Source organism: Myotis myotis, unplaced genomic scaffold, assembly GCF_014108235.1.
Source record: "Myotis myotis isolate mMyoMyo1 unplaced genomic scaffold, mMyoMyo1.p scaffold_m19_p_22, whole genome shotgun sequence".
NCBI classification, from domain to species: Eukaryota; Metazoa; Chordata; class Mammalia; order Chiroptera; family Vespertilionidae; genus Myotis; species Myotis myotis.
In genome coordinates, this window is record NW_023416327.1 from 3377128 (window position 1) to 3396761 (window position 19634).

General features: G+C 51.7%; 1 protein-coding gene and 1 pseudogene across 2 annotated transcripts in view; both read left to right on the forward strand.

Annotated features, from left to right (window-relative positions):
* FHL2 (four and a half LIM domains 2) overlaps positions 1-19634 on the forward strand; it is a 73746-nt gene that overhangs the window by 44162 nt on the left and 9950 nt on the right. For both annotated transcript variants that reach the window (XM_036355458.1, XM_036355459.1), the window contains exon 3: positions 14586-14760. In XM_036355458.1, coding sequence (XP_036211351.1) covers positions 14586-14760 — 175 coding nt within the window. The remainder of the gene's footprint in view (positions 1-14585; positions 14761-19634) is intronic.
* LOC118679091 lies at positions 1098-3114 on the forward strand (annotated as a pseudogene).

Below are 19634 nucleotides of genomic sequence, written 5' to 3' on the forward strand. Positions count from 1 at the left end.
AAATATTAATTGAGCGAATGGCTTGGGTCAATTTCTGCGATCTCTATTCTATTTTGATCTATATGCCTGTTCTTGTGCCAGTACCAGGCTGTTTTGATTACTGTGGCTTTGTATTATTGTGATTCCTCCAATTTTGTTCTTCTTTCTCAAGATTGCTGTGGCTATTGGAGGTCTTTTTTGATTCCATATACATTTTTGGAGAGTTTGTTCTACATTTGTGAAATATGCTGTTGGTATTTTAATAGGGATTGCATTGATTCTGTAGATTGCCTTGGACATTTTAATGATGTTACCAACCCATTTAATGATTCTACCAACCCATGAACACGGTATATTCTTCCACTTATTTATATCTTCCTCTATCTCTTTTTCCAACGTCCTGTAGATTTCTGAGTACAGGTCTTATACATCCTTGATTAAGTTGATTCCTAAGTATCTTAATTTTGTTGTTGCAATGGTAAATGGAATTATTTGTTTAGTTTCTCTTTCTGAGAATTCATTATTGGAGTATAAAAATGCCATTGATTTCTGGGTGTTAATTTTGTATTCTGCTACATTGCCAAATTCATTTATTAAAACGTAGTTTTTTGGTGGGGTCTTTAGGGTTTTCTATGTACAATATCATGTCATCTGCAAATAATGACAGTTTTACTTCCTCTTTTCCAATTTGGATGCCTTTTATTTCTTTTTTTTGTCTGATCACTGTGGGTAGGACTTCCAGTACTATCCTATATAATAAAAGCCCAGTGACCAAAATGGTGGAATGACCAGAATGACCACAATGACCAGAACAACCACGGCCCCTCACCCCAGGTGCCCCATCCCCCAGCAGGGACCCCCACCCTGATCGGGGGTGTGGCCAACCTGCAAACCGCCAGAGGCCCCTCACCCCAGCCAGCCTCACCCCCCAGTGGGGACCCCTATCCCGATCCAGGGCCCCCATCAGGGCAGGCTGGCTGGCCCCTACCCATGCACCGGGCCTCTATAGCAATATAAAACCCTGACCGTCCACTGCCACCGGTCCCCACCACTGTATCTGCTGCTGCTGCTGCTGCGCCATGTTCCTAAGGATTAAGGAGAACCCCTAGGAACCGAAAATGCCGAAACCAATCAATGTCCAAGTCACCACCATGGATGCGTGGAGCTGGAGTTCGCCATCTAGCCAGACACGCCAGGAAAGCAGTTTTTTGATCAGGTGGTTAAGACAATCAGCCTTTGGGAAGTGTGGTGCTTTGGCCTCCAGTATGTAGATAATAAAGGATTTCCCACCTGGTTGAAACTTGATAAAAAGGTGTGGCCCAGGAAGTCAGGAAGGAGAACCTCCTGCAATTCAAGTTCAGGGCCAAGTTCTGCCCTGAAGATGTGTCTGAGGAGCTCATCCGGGACATCACGGAGAAGCTTTTCTTCCTCCACGTGAAGTAGGGCATTCTTAGCGATGAGATTTACTGCCCTCCTGAGACTGTGGTGCTCCTTGGCTTCTGTGCAGGCCAAGTTTGGAGATGATAACAAAGAAATTCACAAGTATGGGTACCTCAGCTCCGAGCGGCTGATCCCCCAGAGAGTCATTGAGCAGCACAAGCTCACCAGGGACCAGTGGGAGGACTGGATCCAGGTATGGCATGTGGGGCACCAAGGGATGCTCAAAGCTAGTGCCATGCTGGAGTGCCTGAAGATTGCCCAGGACCTGGAAATGTACAGAATCAACTATTTTGAGATAAAAAATAAGAAAGGAACTGACTGTGGCTTGTAGTGGATGCCCTGGGACTAAATATTTATGAGAAAGTTGATAAGTTGACCCCAAAGTTGGCTTCCCGTGGAGTGAGATCAGGAACATCCATTTCAATGACAAGAACTTTGTCATCAAGCCCATCGACAAGAAGGTGCCTGACTTCGTCTTCTATGCCCCCCACCTGCACATCAACAAGTGGATCCTGCAGCTCCACATGGGGAACCACGAGCTATACATGTGCTGCAGGAAGCCCAACAACATCGAGGTGCAGCAGATGAAGGCCCAGGCCCGCGAGGAGAAGCACCAGAAGCAGCTGGAGCAGCAGCAGCTGGAAACTAAGAAGAGGCGAGGGAGTGTGGAGAGAGAAGGAGCAGACGATGCGGGAGAAGGAGGAGCTGATGCTCAGGCTCCAGGACTATGAGCAGAAGACCAAGAAGGCCAAGAAAGAGCTCTCGGACCAGATCCAGAGGGCCCTGCAGCTGGAGGAGGAGTGGGCGCCTGGAGGCCCACCACATGGTTGCACTGCACCAAGGAGGAGCTGGAGAGGCAGGTGGTGGGTCAGATAAAGAGCCCGGAGCAGCTGGCTGCGGACCTCACAGAATACACCGCCAAGGTCGCGCTCCTGGAGGAGGGGCGCAGGTGCAAGGAGGACGAGGTAGAGGAGTGGCAGCACCAGACCAAGGAAGCCCAGGATGACCTGGTGAAGACCAAGGAAGAGCTGCAGCTGGTGATGATGGCGCCACCGCCCCCACCACCCCCTGTGTATGAGCCAGTGGCCTATCACATCCACGAGAACCTGCAGGAGGAGGGCACGGAGGACTCAGGCTACAGCACCAAGCTGTCCAGCGAGGGCATCCTGGATGACCGCAATGAGGAGAAGCGGGTCACCGTGGCCTAGAACCTGTGCATGCAGCAGCAGCTGATGACTCTGTCCAGCGAACTGTCCCAGGCCAGAGACAAGAACAAGAGGACCCACAACGACATCATCCACAACGAGAACATGAGGCAAGGCCGTGACAAGTACAAGATGCTACAGCACATCCGATAGGGCAACACCGATCATCGATGAGTTCGAGGCCATGTGAGGCTGGGCCGGGACTGGCAGGGCGGGCCCGAGCCTGGGCCCTGCCAGGTCGCACGCAGACTCTTAAACTCATATTTGCAGTTCTCGAAATCTAGACCACTCCTCGTACCCAGTTCCTTTAAAGAGAATAGCTGTTTCAGCAGGAATATCCTGGGGCTGGGACAGTGGAGGCTCCCCTGGCTATTTTCCCATTTGTATCATAGTGCCAAACGGGCCTGATTTTTACTGTTGTTATTATTGAATCACTTCCTGTCTGTGCTGGGGGCAGGGCCGATTGAATCAAGGAAAGGGCCGCTGTACGCCTGAGGAGCAGCTCCATGCTGGCATGTGTGAGAGTTGTGTCATTAAAGCAACCGTGGTGGCTCCAGTCTGTGCCATACTTCTGTATTTGAAATTATTCAGATTTTACTTGATTTCTGTGAAGGATGCATCTCTGTATTTATGTTTTTGAGGCTTGAAAACTGGGTTGAAAGCATTCACACACGTGCACACAGTGACTCCCTCCCTCGCTCATTCTGGATAAACAGCAAGGAGGACGCTCATGCTTAGATAAGCTTCTCTGGTATATTTAACAGTTAGAGGGCTCCATTGTTGGGCTCACACACCTGATTAATGATCAGCTACAGAGTATAATATCCTATATAATAAAAGCCCAGCGACCATAACAGCAGAACAAACAGAATGACCGCTTGACCAGTCACTATGAGTTGCACTGACCACCTCTCGCTCCCTACCCCTGGCTGGCAGGCTCCCATCGCCTGATGGTGAACAGGGACTGGGGGTAGGTGGCGATGGGTGGTGGGGCCGGCAAGCGGGTAGAATGGCTGACCTCTCGGTCCCTCCCCTGGCCAGCAGGGTCCAATCGCCCAATGGCGAACAGGAACCTGGGGGTGGATAGCAGGGGATGTGGGCGGGGCAGTGCCAGGTCAAGCCCTGCCCCCCAGCCGGTTGCCCCACACACAGAGGGCAACCCATGGCAGGGGTGGGGCCATGAGCGGGCGATAGCAGCCGACCTCTCATTCCCTCCCCTCCAGCTGTCAGGCTCCGATTGCCCGCCTGATGGCAAACTGCGAACCCGGGTGGGTGGCGGCGGTGGGGCAGGGCCGGCCGCTGGCAGCCAGCAGCCAGGGAAGATGGCCCTGATTGCAGGCTATGCCTAGGGACCATACCGGCGCATGAATTTCATGCTCCGGGCCTCTAGTGTTGAATAAGAGTGGTGAAAGTGGACATCCCTTGATGTTGGCTGTATGTTTGTCATATAAGGCTTTTATTATGTTGAGATATGATCCCTCTATTCCCACTTTGCTGAGAGTTTTTATCAGAAATGGGTGTTGGATTTTGTCAAATGCTTTCTCTGTGTCTGTTGATATGATCATATGACTTTTGTCTTTCAATTGGTTTATGTGATGTGTCACATTTATTGATTTGTGAATATTGTACCAGCCTTGCATCCCTGGATAAAATCCCACTTGTATGATCTTTTTGGTGTATGATCTTTTTAATATATTGCTGGATCTGATTTGCTAATATTTTCTTGAGGATTTTAGAAAATATTTTCTCAGGGATATTGGCCTGTAGTTCTCTTTCATTGTGGTGTCTTTATTTGTTTTTGGAATTAAGACAAATGCTGGCCTCTTAAAAAGAGTTTGGAAGTGTTCCTTCATCTTGGATTTTTTGGTATAGTTTGAGGAGTATAGGTGTTCGTTCTTCTTTGAATGTTTGGTAAAACTCCCCTGTGAAGCCATGTGGACCTGGGCTTTTGTTTGCTGGGAGTTTTTTATTTTCATCACTTGGTATTGGCCTATTCAGGTTTTCTGATTCTTCTTGATTCAGTTTTGGGAGATTATATTTTTCTAAGAATTTGTTCATATCATTCACATATCCAGAATGTTGGCATATAGTTGTTCATAGTATTTTCTCACATTCCTTTGTGCTTCTTTGGTGCCAGTGGTTACTTCTCCACTTTCATTTCTGATTTTATTTATTTGGGTCCTCTTTCTTTGTTTCTTGATGAATCTGGCTAATAGTTCATCAATCTTGTGCATCTTTTCAAAGAACCAGCTCTTGGTTTCATTGATTTTTTGGTATTCTTTTTTTAGCCTCTATGCAATTTATTTCTGCTCTAGTCTTTATTATTTTCTTCCTTCTACTTACTAGGCTTTTCTTGTTGTTCTCTTTCTAATTCTTTAAGTTATAGGGTTAAGTAGTTTATTATTACTTTTTCTTGTTTTTTGAGGTAGACTGTAATACTATCAACTTCCCTTTCAGGACGGCTTTTACTATGTCCTAGAGATTTTGGGTTGTTGTGTGTTCATTTTCATTTGTTTCCAGGAAGTTTTTTTATTTCTTTCCTGATCTCATTCATTGTTTAATAATATGCTATTTAGCCTGCATGTGTTTGAATGTTTTTGGGTATTTTGACTATAGTTATTTTCTAATTTCATTCCACTGTGATCTGAGAAGATGCTTGATATTTACCAGGGTTATATCCTCTTGTTGGATCAATCCCTTTAGTATTATGTAGTGACCTTTGTTGTCTCTTATGATGGTCTTTATTTTGAAGTCTATTTTGTCATATATGAATATTGCTACCTCAGCTTTTTTTTCCTTTCCATTTGCCTGGAAAATTTTTTTCCATCCCTTCACTCTCATCCTGTGTGAGTCTGTTGTTGTTGTTGTTCTTCTTCTTCTTCTTCTTCTTATTATTATTATTATTATTATTCTTTTTTGTTAATCCTCATCCAAGGATATTTTTCCATTGATTTTAGAGAGAGTGAAAAAGAGGGGGAAAGACTGAGAGAAATATCAATGTGAGAGAAACACATCTATTGGTTGCCTCCTGCATGTGTCTCAACTAGGGCCTGGGCCTGGGAGAAGCCGGCACATGCCCTTGACCAGAATCAAACCCAGGACCCTTCAGTTCATAGGCTGATGCTCTATCCACTGAGCCAAACCAGCTAGGGCCTATGTGAGTCTTTTGTTCTGAGGTGGGTGTCTTGTAGACAGCATGTAATTGGGTTTATGTTTTTGTATCCATTCAGCTACCCTATGTCTTTTGATTGGAGTATTTAATCCCTTTATAGTTTAGGTTATTATTGATAATGTACTTATTTATTGCCATTTTAATTCTGTATGCCTTGATTTTTCTCTCTTTTTTTTTTCTTCTCGTTATAGCTGTCCCTTTAGCATTTCTTTCAGTGCTGGTTTGGTGGTGATAAACTCCTTTAGGCTTTTTTTGTCTGGGAAGCTCTTTATTTCACCATCTATTTTGAATGATAGCCTTGCTGGATATAGTAATCTTGGTCTCAGATCCTTGGTTTTCATTACCTTGAGTACTTCATGCCATTCCCTCTGGTCCCAGAAACTATAGAGTTTCTGATGAAAAATCAGCTGTCAGCCTTTGGAAGCTCCTTTGTAGGTAACAAATTGCTTTTTCCTTGCTGCCTTTCAGATTCTCTCTTTGTCTTTAATTTTTGGCATTTTAATTATTATATGTCTGGGCATGAGTCTGTTTGGATTCTTCTTGCTTGGGACTCTATACCTCCTGAGTAACTTTTTCCTTTACCAGGTTAGGGAAGTTTTCTGCCATTTATTTCTTCAAACACATTCTCTATCCCTTGCTCCCTTTCTTTCCTTTCTGGCACACATATTATGTGAATATTGTTACATTTCACATTGTCCCACAGCTCCCTTAAGCTGTCCTCCTGTTTTTTAATTTTTTTTTTTCTTTTTGGTTCTCTGATTGAGTGATTTTGTTCAACCCTGTCTTCTAATTCACTGATCTGATCCATAGCTTCCCCTAATCTGCTGTGTATTCCTTCCAATGTGTTCTTTATTCGGACTATGTCATTCTTTATTTCTGACTGTTCCTTTTTCATAGTTACTATATATTTTCACATACTGTTTAGCATCTTTACCATCATTATTCTGAACTCTATATCAGATAAATTTATCTATATCAGATAAATTTCTTCATTTCATCAGATAAATTTCATTCTCTTGGTAAATTCTCTTGTTCTTTCATTTGGGGGTTGTTGTTTTTTGTCTCCCCATCTGGGCTGCCTGTTTGGGTTTGTGTCTATGTGTTAGGTAGATCTGCTATGACACCCAATCTCTAGTGCAGAACAATGTCAGATGCTCTTTCTGATTGGTCCTGAGTACCCTGCTTGGGACTATCAGCAATCCACAGTTTGTGGCTCCCTCTCCTGGGACTGGATGCAGGCCCAGAAGGAGATCAGGCAAAGACTCAAAGGATCCAGAGACCTGCCTGAAGTCTAATTGTTATCAGCCTCAATTGGTCTTAGACTGTGAACCATAGGGTGGGGCAACAGTTCTCGCAACAGGGTGTGGCTACTGCCTTACCTCAGGCCAAAACCACCTGAATAGCAAAGGTCCATAGTAGAAAGATGACATCGGCAGCGTGAGGGAATGGCTCAGCACAGGAAACCAGCACAGAAGGTGTCTGCCTTCTGAGCTCTAACCTCAGAGCCCCCGATCCTGGCTTCTGCTCACACAGCTCCAGTCCACTCTGCCCTCCTTCTGCCAGCGCCCAAAGTGAGTGGCTGCACAGGCAATTTTGTGCGTTGGCCCTTTAACAGGGTGCCTGCATTTCCAGCCTTCTCTCCCTGGCAGACAGTAACCCTGCTGCTTTTCTCAACCAGATGTTATGTGAGCACCTTTCTCAGTTCTGGTTCTCTGGGCGGAGGAGCCCAGGTTTGGGTTTAGACCTCAGAGTTCTCAGTGGGAACCCCCCACAGCTGAGATGTCCCTCCAGACCTTCAGCTGCTGCCTGTGGGAGCCCAGCCAGCCCTTTCACGCCTCCACCTTTCCTACGAATCTCTATTCAGTTTCCACTTCCCGTTCTTGGTTATCGGGGTTCTCTCCAACGAGTCTTCAGTTGATTTTTCAGGGTGGTTTTTCTGTATTTTCGCTATTTCCAGTTTGGCCCTGAGAGAGTGTCAGTGTAGCTTCCACTTACTCTACTGCCATCCTGACTGCCTTTTAAATGAGATAGACAAGACTTCAGGACCTATTACCGTAGTTGGATTATATATATTTGAATGTCATTTCTATGCAGTCACTCAATTACATTCTTTACTTCTACTTAGTTACTCTGAGGAAATGCTATGATCTCAACGGGTAAAAACCATTTATTTTTGTGGCCAGTGGGACAGTTGAGAACACATAATACAAATAAAATTTTTTGATCCTCCAACATTGCACTGTTCCTGTGGATACTAGCAAAAAAACATTTTTTATAGCCTGATTACAAATTTGTTTTTGTGGATGGGTTTATCTACCTATGTTCTGGGCTTCAAAAATTCAAGAAAGTAAAGATGAGACAGGCTGGGCTGGAGCTCCAGAGATGGCTGTAAGAACCATACATTCATCAAATCAGTGACTTCAGCACACTCCAGGCCACATGCCCAGCTCAGACTTTGAGTTTGCATGTCTGTGTGAGCAGGTCATAAAGTCAGCTAGGCCACCTGACCCATGCATGTGCCCTAGCAGGTTCTGGGAAGATGAAGACAGTAACGACTGAAAATCCATCTGTGGATGTAAGACTAGCATTCAGGGGTAGCGTCCACTTGTCACAAAAGCCCCACGCAGTGAGTGGAACTTTTGTTCCAGACACTGGGAAATGCGCTAATTGCATGATCTGAACTTCCCATAACACCCCCTATGGAGGGACTTTTTCGTTGTATTTTATGGAGAAGCCACTGAGGCTGAGAGAGGGGTGGGGTCTTTTCTGGGTTGGGAGGCACTTGAGTTAGAATTAAAGCCCCGGTGGGGTGGTTCCTGACCCACGTGCTGCCTCGCCAGCCCCGCCAGCCCCGCCAGCCCCGCCAGCCTCGGCGGGATGTTGTCTGCGGAACTCGCGGGCCAGCTGCGATGGGACTGGTGGTCTGTCGTGTGGGTCAGCTGCCTGCCTTGCCTCCATCGCGGACCTCAGCAAAGGGCTCCTGTTCCTGCTGGGCCTTCAGGTCGCCCTGACTGTGCTGCAGAATTGATTCCTTCTAGAACACTCTTTCCAGTCAGTTTCCTAATTAGATAAATGGGAAACGTTGAATTGATGATCAAATAGCCCCGAGTGTACTCATCAAACTATAAAAGTTTCTCTTTTGACATTTGGAAGTTCTTAAAGGACAGAAAATGCCTGAGGCCTTTTGGCAAAAGGCAGCCCCGGGAATGGGACAGGAGACTGGGTTAGCCCACGTCCAGGTTAGAGCTAGGTGTCTCTGTGACAATTCTGAGGATTCCTGGCCCCGGCTGAGGGGCAGAAGTGAGACTGACGTGTTCTTCCTGCCCTCCAGCGGGTCACGGCCGCCTGCCCTCCGGCCGCGCTTCCGGGAGGGGCAGCTCGCTGTTCCACTCGTGTGCTCACAGGCCAGCTCGCAGCCTGGCTCCTTTTGTTGGTTGTGTTAAGTGCTTAATGAGTGGATCAGCTCGTTAGAGTTTCCGTGTAATTTGTCCGAGTTTGTAATGAGCACTAAGTATGTACGTGTATTTGGACACCCTCCTCTAAGAGAGAAAGCTGAGGGAGCTGAGTAAAGCAGGAGCCTCAGCACTGGGAACAAAATAGCCAGATGGCGACTATAAGGACCTCTCATTCCACGGAAACCAAGGGCACGGCAAGGCACGCCCTGCACGCAGCAGGGATCGCGCCCACCCAGGTGGACTTGGGCCAGACTTGCCCCGGGAGCCTTGGTGCCCAGGTCTGAAATCAGGGTCCCTCTCCCAGGGGGCTGACTGCGCTGGGGGACGGACCAGGGCGTCGCATAGGAGAGGCCCTCATCTGCTCCTCTGCACCTTTGTTTGCGGGTTTGAAAGAATATGCCGTCCAAAGCCCAGTAACCTGACCATCTGAGGCCGTCAGCCACCTTTTCAGAGTGCTGAGATGGCAGGCACTGAGAATCCACTCACACAGGGGAGTCCCGTGGATGCGGTTGCTTTGGGAAATAGCAGCTGAACGCCCCCCGCCCAGGCGGGACGGTGCGCGAAGGAGTGCCAGCGCCAGGCCCGCTGCGGTGAGGAGCCGCCTGCTGCCCGGCCACCTGCACTGAGCCCCGGGCCGGGGTCCCGCCAGGACACTCAGTCCACCCCCTGGCTCAGCTGAAGGCTCAGGAAGGGCCAAGCAACAAGCACTTCCATATTAGGGAGTTTCTGAAATGGAAAAATAGGAAATCTGACAGGAAGTGTTTAATCACATTATTTATCAACATCTTACTTCGATTTATGACATTTCTGTGAGCATAAGATTAGTGTTGCTATTTTTTCTAGGATGTATAATAGATTATTTTCTTTTTTCTTCTTCCCTCTCTCTCTAGAAGAATTCAGAACAAGGACATTTATTTACTTTTTGTTGTTGTTGTTGTTAATCTTCACCTGAGGATATTTCTCCACTGATTTTTAGGGAGAGTAGAAGAGAGGGAAAGACAGAGAGAAACATGGATGTGAGAGAAGCACATCGATTGGTTGCCTCCTGCACGAGCCCTGACCAGGCCGGGGTGGAGTCTGCAACCGAGGTGAGGTGCGTGCCCTTGACCGGATTTGAACAGGGACCCTTTGATCCGAAGGCCAATGCTCTATCCCAGCCGTGGGCAAACTACGGCCCGCGGGCCGGATCCGGCCTGTTTGAAATGAATAAAACTAAAAAAAAAGAAAGACCGTACCCTTTTATGTAATGATGTTTACTTTGAATTTATATTAGTTCACACAAACACTCCATCCATGCTTTTGTTCCGGCCCTCCGGTCCAGTTTAAGAACCCATTGTGGCCCTCGAGTCAAAAAGTTTGCCTACCCCTGCTCTATCCACTGAGCCAAACCAGCGAGGGCTAGAACCAGGATACTTTAGGGCACTTTAAAGTGATTGAAGGTCCGCCAGGGAGTCTGTGTGGGTCTGAAGCATCTCCGTCACACTCCCCGCGGGGTGCCGGGGCGCAGCGCCCTTAGGTCACAATGTTGACAGGGCTGGACGAGGTTCTGGCTACTGAGGACGGAAAGGAAACCTGTGTGGATGGGGACGCTGCAGAGAAAGGGCCGCCGTGTCTCCCCAGAGAAATTTCCGGGTGCGACCTAAGGCCGGGCGGGCACGAGGCCACTGCTGCCACCCGGCCTGGCGGCCTCTCTGTGGCACTTCCCGTCTGCCTTGAGCTCTGGGATCGGGCACCTCTGGCCCTCCTCGCCCCGCGTCGCCCAGGGCAGTGCTGTGTGGCCAGAGCCGCCGCCGCCCTGAAAACAGCCGCAGTTCCTCGACCTTCCGCTGTCCACGCCGCCTCCTCTCGCTTCCTGGTGTCGTGGGCCGGGGCGGCGGTGGCGTCCCCACCACAGTAAGGCCGGCAGCTGGAGCTGTGCAGGGTCAGCGGGGCCTGTGCCCGGAGAGGAGGGGAGGGCCTGCCGAGGCTGGGCTGCCTGGGCACGGCCTGGAGGGCGGAAGGGGGACAGAGCAGAGGACGAGGCTGGGCAGGCGTGTTGGGACCAACTTGCAAAGATGCTGCCGTGTCCGGCAACGACGGTGAGAAACATGCCTGGGTCTGTCAAACCCCTGAAGGCCGAATGCTGTAGGAAACGGAATGTGGGCTTTTAGCGTTGTGTTCAATTCGCTCATGTGTAAAATAAGAATAAAACCTTATGTCACAGGGTATTGTATGGCTCCAAATAGGTAAGAAGGAAAAAGGAACAGGGTTTTAGATGTAAAAGGGCTGAGGACACTAGCAGCACTGGGCAAAGGGAGAGGGGCTGTTCCCGGTGTGGGAGAGCAGGGTAGGAAACCTTGTCAGGCCCATGGCTTCGAGAGTCCCTGGGGCTCAGCCAGCCACTCGCGGTGGGAACAGAGCCAGTGTGTTCATCGTTCACGGCGATCTGAACAGAAGCCAATACTGACATTAATTGAGCAATTACAGTAAAGCAAGTTAGTTATGCTTGGTGTATCTGCTTTACCTTAGAACTTGTGTGTGTTAAAATGCTTTCCATGTAGCCCTAACTGGTTTGACTCAGTGGCTAGAGCGTCGGCCTGCGGACTGAAGGGTCCCAGGTTCGATTCCGGTCAAGGGCACGTACCTTGGTTGCGGGCACATCCCCAGCAGGGGGTGTGCAAGAGGCAGCTGATCGATGTTTCTCTCTCATTGATGTTTCTAATTCTCTATCCCTCTCCCTTCTGCTCTGTAAAAAAATCAATAAAATACATTGAAAAAGAAATGCTTTCCATGTAGTAACTCATGAACTCTTTCCATCTTTGCAGCCAGTGGTAGCTACTGTTATTGCTTCTTCACAGGTGAGAAATCTGAGGCCAGAAGCGGTTAAGAGTCTTGCGTGCCCGCGGTCATGTATCTGTTAGACTGGGCATCTCTGGGCCTCCAGCAACTTTCCCCACGCAGGCCGCGCAGCCGGACCTCCCTGCATGGCCACACGCACTGTCCCTGGCATGCCAGAAAGGAACAATGATGACAGCTTTAGGGAGAAGGGCTTTGTGGTGTGAAATGAGTTTATCTGTACAGTGGGGCCTTGACTTACGAGTTTAATTCGTTCTGTGCCGGAGCTCGTAACTCAAATTACTCGTATGTCAAATCATAAAGTGAAAGAGTGAGACACGTGATGCTGGGCTGATGTTGTGGCGTTCACTGTGACGTTCGCTGCGCCAACTAGCGGGTATCTGAAGCTGGCTCGTAACCCAAATTTTAGCTCGCAACTCAAAGCAAAAAATTGGCCGACAGACGGCTCGTATCTCGAAAAACTTGTTAGTCGGGACACTCGTAAGTCAAGGCCCCACTGTACTGTTAACTCAAAGTAGTGCAGTTCCTACCTTCTTCATTTGTCAAAATAACCAGCCAAGTGCAGATAATCTCTCCCCTTTTCTGAAAATACTTGAGGCTAGAGATTCAAGAGACAGGACAGCGCTCTGCCCGCAGGCCATGAGCCCTCGGGGCGGGCGGGCTGCAATGTGTCGTCCCCTGGTCCTGAGAGGCAGTGCCCGCTCACAGGACCCCCAATCCCAGGGCTGCTGGGCTCAGGGGAGAACCCGCCTCACAGAAACAAGCCCACGGAGTCCTGCACTGGGAGATTCTGTGCTTGTCTCACCTCCTTTCCGTGTTACCTGGCACCGGCGTGACTCCTCCCAGGTGTCCTGGGAAGCAAGCCGCTGATGGGCGCGCATGCGGGCCGCAGGCTCACCCTCCCAGTCGCCCAGCTGTGCTCACAGGCGTTCAGCAATGATACTGTTTAAATTCCCCAAATTAAAACAATGCGCAAAGAGATCACCGAATCAGATAGCTTTAGTTTGTTCCAAGTTCTGCGGTGTTTCCGCAAAAGAGAACTGTTTGTTCTGGTTCAGGTCCGAGTGGAGCTGGTGTTTTAGGTCTCAGGTCCGAGTGGATCCAGTGTTTTGTCTTTCTATCAAGGCCAGGATGTGTTCTCACACCCTGCTCCAGCTCCCACCTGGGTGTTGGTACCAGAGACGTGGGGCGGGGGTGGGGGGGGGGGGGATGCTCTTGGCGGTGGTGTGAGCAGCCGCGTCAGGGCACTGAGCTAGGAGCCGGCCCGGAGCCCTCGCCGTGGCCTCCGATTCTGATTCTGCCTCATTAGTAAATGGATGGCGGTTCTGGGCCAGAGCTGGGAATACCAGGAACAATAGAAAAATAATTTGTTTAAGATAAAGCTGCATGTAAACAGGTCACTTTAATTTCGAATTGGTGCTTTCAAAAGCCATTTGAACAGCACAGCATGAGGAGGTTTCTTCTTCGGGCCCCAGGGCAGCGGGGAGCCCGCAGCTCCCCTGGGCTCACTCTCGGCCCCTCTTCCCGAAACACAGGGGCTCCGTCTTCTCAGCACCTGCCCCGTCGGTTCCTTACTTGCTCTTCCCAGGGACCAGACCCCCCAGCCCTCGCGTCTCCACGGGACCTTCTGCACGTTTCCACCTCCACGTCCCCTCCCCGTCCCCTGTCCTCATCCACCTGCACACGCATGTCCCCTGCACGGCCTCAGGATGAACCTAGACTGCGTGCAGGCCTTACAGCGCCCTCCTGGCCCCGCCCGGGTGGGAATGCGCCCCGTGGGCCCCGGCTGGAGCCCAGCACCAGCTCCAGCAAGCACCCCGCCCCGCTCCTGCCCCTCGTCCATGCACAGGCCTTTCTCTGCCCGGAATGCCCTTCCCGACCTTCCTCCCGCTCACCGCCCCCCTGGGCTCCAGCCGCAGCTGGTGGAACCAACACGTGGAGTCTCCTGGCACTTTCCGCCAGGTCCCGCCAGGGCCTGTGCCTGGCTCCTTCCCTGACTCGCCCTCCACCTGGGGCTCCCCTCCTCCCGCCACCTCGGGATCCTGCTGTCAGGGGGCTCTGCCCGCCTCCCTCGGAGGCCCAGGCTCCTGCGGCCCAGAGGCTGTCGGTGAGAAGCCTTGACTTTCATGTTTTCTGTCTCTTTCTCAGAGATGATACCTAAGGGAAATCCATTCGCTTTTCAAAGCATCTCATTCTCTCTCCGTCTCTCTCTCTCTCCCTCTCTCTCTCTCTCTCTCTCTCACACACACACACACACACACACACACACACACACACACCATCTAAACAGTTGCTCTGAAATGCAGTAGGACAGCAGCCTCGCCTTACCCATTTGAGCAGTAGGTGGAGGGCATGGCCCAGGAATGCCCACAGCCTCCGGCCCTTCACTCCGTCTGCCTCCCAGGTTGGCACAGGTGCCTCTGCAGTAGGCGGAGCCACTTCTCCCCCTCCCCCCCCCCACCCCGCCCCACCTGACTGTCGCTGTATCTGGGTCTGCAGGACTTGTCCTATAAGGACCGGCACTGGCACGAGGCCTGCTTCCACTGCTCCCGCTGCGAGAACTCGCTGGTGGACAAGCCCTTCGCCGCCAAGGAGGACCAGCTGCTCTGCACCGACTGCTACTCCCACGAGTACTCGTCCAGGTGCCAGGAGTGCAAGAAGACCATCATGCCAGGTCAGGCGCCCTGCACACGAGGCTCCTCCCTCCCTGCGCTCGCGATTCTGTATCGTGGTCGTGTCGGCCAGCACGCCTGTACCCCGCATGCCCCACGCAGCAGCTAGGTGTGCATAGACTGGTGGGCAGAGAGGCGACCGGTCCTCCGTCCTGGAGCTCACATTCTGCAGACGGACCCACCTTCAGAGCAACCCAGACGCGACCCAGCAAGGACTTGCCCGTGAGGGGTGGGGCAGGGCTGTGTCCCTCATTGTTTAGGAGGAAAGTAGTTTGTTTTGTTTTGGTTTTTGCGGGAGGGAGGAATGTTTCCTTTTAAAAACTAGAGCGAACAAATATATATGACATTTAAAAAATAGATCTTGTGAGACATAGAAATGCGAGCAAGTAGAGCGCCCTGTGCGGGGCCGATGACTCGGACCTGCCGCTGACACAGGTGCAGACCTCGCAGACTTGGTGGGTTTAGCAAATAAGAACACAGACCTCCCAGTTATGTCTGAACGTCAGCTCATCTTCTAGTGTCTCCCATTCGGGACCTTTAATCTGGCATCCCTATCGGAGAGCCACATGAACCAGGACAGCCCGTGGAGCACAGAGGGGGGAGCAGCGACTAAGTCCCTGGAGCCTGCGATAGCCGGCCAGTGGGGTACAGATGCCTGCATGAGGGTGCCACGGGGCGTGGAGGACTTGGGGCCTGAGGACTCTGAGGCGGTCGGGAGGGTCTGGAGGGCCCACGGAGCCAGCCTCGGGCACAGTGGCCCTTGGAGCGAGGGCTGGAGACATCCCCTCCCCCCCCCCGGCCCCACCCACGAGACTGCTGCTTTATGCTGCTTTAGGGAAGCTCAGCCTTACGGGGCAAGGTTTAGAACTAAGGGGGCACATTAAGAGAATGGCACCCACAGAAATGATGCATGAAGTAATCTGATAAAGTATGTGTGGGGTTTTAAAAAGTCGATCTAAAGAGTAAATTAAACTAGTGATTCTGACTTAAAGTGCATGGAATAAGTGATTTAGGCTTGTGATTTTAAATGGAAAATGTCTTCATTGATAAACTGTTTGGACATTTAAGGTATCTTATGATTCCCCATGGTTAGAAGTTTTCTTCATTTCAACAATTACTTCAGAACTTGAGGTTCAGTTTGTTAGTTGAGGAACTTTAAAGGGATATCAAATATTCTTAATTTTCAAAAGTAGTCTTAAAGGAGTTCAGTTCACCACATTAACAACAGAACCAAATGTAAAGGCCCCTGAAAAGTGATTTTTTAAATTCACTATATTCATGAATGTGATAATAGATGTGCCATGTGAACTTGAGGGTTTTGAGTTTGTTACCTCAGTAGATTGAATGCTAATTTTTAAAAACTAAGGCGGCTGCTGAGTAATCATCGGTCGTGCAGCTGGGGTCCCAGTGAGGCTGCAGGGGTCACGGAGAGCCAGGCTCTCCACTCTGCCGGGATCTGCTTGTCAAGCTCTGAGTTTGTGTTTTATTTTTGGTTTCCTCTGTTTTTGGCAACAGAGATACTGAAGAGTTCTGAGCAGGAGACCGGCATGTGGGAGGTGTTATTTTAGGAAGATCTGTTGCCTTAAGAAATCATAACCTTCTGAAAGGCAGGGGCATGATTAGGTCTCAGTCAGATGGTTCTATTGCTACTGCATTCTCCCGGTCAATACATCTCACAAGTAACTGTGACGTCCTATCACGGGGAGCGGAGGCCGGGCCACGCCCACAGCCCTGCCACCGGAAGACTTTTACAAAATGACGTGAACACTGCACCTGTTGGAACCAGGCGGCCCACATGTGGAGACAGTGGGAATGCCAGCCGCAGCCCACGTCCACGTCCACAGCAGGGACACACAGTCCTGCACAGGACCCTGGGTTCATGGACGCACAAGCCAAGCTGTACTAGGGTTCCACAGCCAGAGCCCAGGAGGGGCCGTGGGCGGCTCTGAGCAGACGCCTGCCGCCTCCGTGCACAGCCCCTCACCCGCCCGAGGTCTCCCGGGGCGGCGGGCCCTGCCTCCGCACTCCCTGTCCACTCGGGGTCCGGGGTGTGCACTTGCTCAGCGGAGTTCTGCCCTTTTGCAAGGAAGCCCTGTGGGCCCCTCTGCTTCTCCAGGTCCTCCCCTCACTGCCCTGCCTGGAGGACCAGGGCAGGATGGGAGTCCTTCTTGGGGGAGGGGACCCAAAGGAGGAAGTCCCAGGCCACACAGCTCACGCTGGAGCTCCCAGGACTGGTGGGGGCGCACAGGCTGAGGTCCCGCCTGCAGGCGAGGTCTTTCCGGGGGAGTCCGGGCGTTGGGACAGGGGGTGCAGGTGCGGAGATTGCCCAGCGCGGCCCTTGGAATGAGAGCTATGTGGAATCACACAGTGCGAACATGTAAAAGCATGGACAGTTCTAAGCTTAAATGGCCTTCAGGGTCACCTGTGTCAGCTCACCAGGGAGGACACCAGAGGTCCCGGCCAGGCTGCTGCAGGGCTGGGAGCCACCTTCTGGCGCAGGTAGGAGGGCACACAGGGGACTCAGGGGGGCAATACTGACTGCTTCCCGCCTCGGCACCGCATTGATTCTGAGGTAGAGAAGCCGGATGAGCCTCTGCGGTGTGGGCACCCCCCCCCCTCCCACAGCCCCCCCCCACCCCCCCACCCCCACAGCCCCACTGGCAGGAGTGCGGAGCAGCGTGGGGCACCCCCTTCCCCCGGAAACAGCACGGCATCCGTGCGAGGGCACCGGACGCGGGTCAGGAGGCTGTGCTCCTCAGTCCTGTGCCTCCCCCACTGTACAGTGCGTAGGCCCTGGTCTCCTCCCCACCCCACCCCAGCCCCGCACCAGTCTCAGTTACTGTAAATTCAAAACAGCCTGGCAGAGTGGCCGAGGGAGCTCGGTTCCTCAGTGCCGCCTGCGGAGCACATTTCCTTCAGCGACTGCTCCCGGCTCCTGCTGCCTCCAGCTCCGTTCCATCTTCCCCCGGGGAGGGCAGCTCCGGAGCAGCAGCAGCATGGGCGAGGGGTGGGGATGGAGGACATGCGTAAGGCCTTCGAGGGCTGGTCCTGGCGATGGGCTCAGGCTGGGTGAGTGGCAGGTGCCATCTGTCCGAGTGCAGACCCAGGGCAGTCAGCCGACGCGCGGGAACTGTGAGCCAGGCGTGGCCCTGCCCTGCAGGAGGGTCCCTGGGGAGACGGCCCTGTGGGCCCGGGGGGCTGGCTGTGTCTGCTCGGACAGGAGCAACCATGGCGGATGGGGAGAGCTCCCACTTCCCGGAGCAACGCACACTTCCGAGATCAGGAGCAAAACACTGAGTAACTAAGCTGGCATTTAAATGAAGACAAACGCAAGTGTCTCTTAGAATAGGCTGTGACATGTTCCCAAATGTTTTGAGATTTCCAAGACAGTCCATGATTCTGGGGGCTGGAGCAGGGGACGGCTCAGTCCACTCGAGTGCCCCTCCCCCACCTCCGTGAGAGGGTCTGTCCTGGATGCTTTGGTGGGAATGTTGGAGAAGCCATCTAGCCTGCTGGGAGGGAGGAACGTGCCAAGAGCGGGGGAGTGAGGAAGGGGCGGGCGCTTGGGGCTGCCCCGTAGGAGCAGGCTGGAAGGATGAACTGGGTTTCAGCGAGTGGAGGAGTCAGAGGAGCACCAGGGCAGGTGGGGGAAAGCCTAGCCGTGCAAAACCAGAAGGAGAAAGGGCGAGCACCGGATCGTCACACGCCTGCTTCCTTGCTGTGGTTCGATGCTTAAATGCTAAGCCCAGTCAAGATGCCAGCGGTGCAGAGCAGGGTGCTTTGGAGTCTAGACAGACAGGACGAGGGGCGTTTCCCAGTGAAAAAGTACCCTGGCCCGCACTCCATAGAAGTCAGTGTGTCGGCCTTTCCCGGCTGTGTGACACCCCACAGTGCGAGGGCTCACAGCGCTCACCCACCAAACGCCCCGGCCTGGGCAGAGGTCTCCGGCAGAAGCACCGCAGCCTGGGGCGGGCTCGTGGGTCACAGCCCTCCCCAGCCTTCTGGAGCCCCCTTGCTTATTTGAATCAGAGAGAAAGGCCCTGGCCGGTTTGCTCAGTGGATAGAGCGTCGGCCTGTGGACTGAAGGCTCCCAGGTTCGATTCCAGTCAAGGGCACATGCCGGGTTTCAGGCTCAATCCCCAGTATGGGCGTGCAGGAGGCTGCCGGTCAATGATTCTCTCATCATTGATGTTTCTATCTCTCTCTCCCTCTCCCTTCCTCTCTGAAATCAATAAAAATATATTTTACAAACACACACACACACTCTCCATCTGGAGAATCCATGGCCATGCAGGTTCTGTTAGACGAGGTTTGCTGCCACCTGCTGGCAACGTTTTGCAGTCCTTTTGCAGGCCTGTGTAAATGGAGTCTCAGGCCCCAGGCCCGCTTTGGGCTGGCGTGCCCACGGGATGCCCTGCCGGGGACAAGGCTGGTTCCTGAGCCCTGGTGAGGGTATAAGACTCGGCTCAGAAGACACCAGGGAGGCACTTGCACAGTGTTGCTTGGGGTCTCTGTGTTCATGGACAACGCCCTTGGCTGCTTGATCAGAGGGAAGGGCAGAGAGAAGAGTAAGTGATGCAGGGATATTTGGGAAAATGAAGCCCGAGACCAAAGTAAATTATTCTAGAATTTACATGAAAACCCCTCCACCACTGGCGGCTCTCTCCAGGGAGCACGCCGCCCGCCCCCTCCCCCAGCGCCTTCCCTGTGCTGCCTTTCTCCTCAGCTCCAAGGGCTCCAGCCTCTGGACCTTGTTTCCTGCGCCCATTCCTCCTACATCCGTGGCTCACTCCTTCTACCTCTGTGACTTTCTAAATAAACTTTCTCTTACGCTTTGAAATAATAATAAAATAGCACCCACCATTTGTACTTGAAA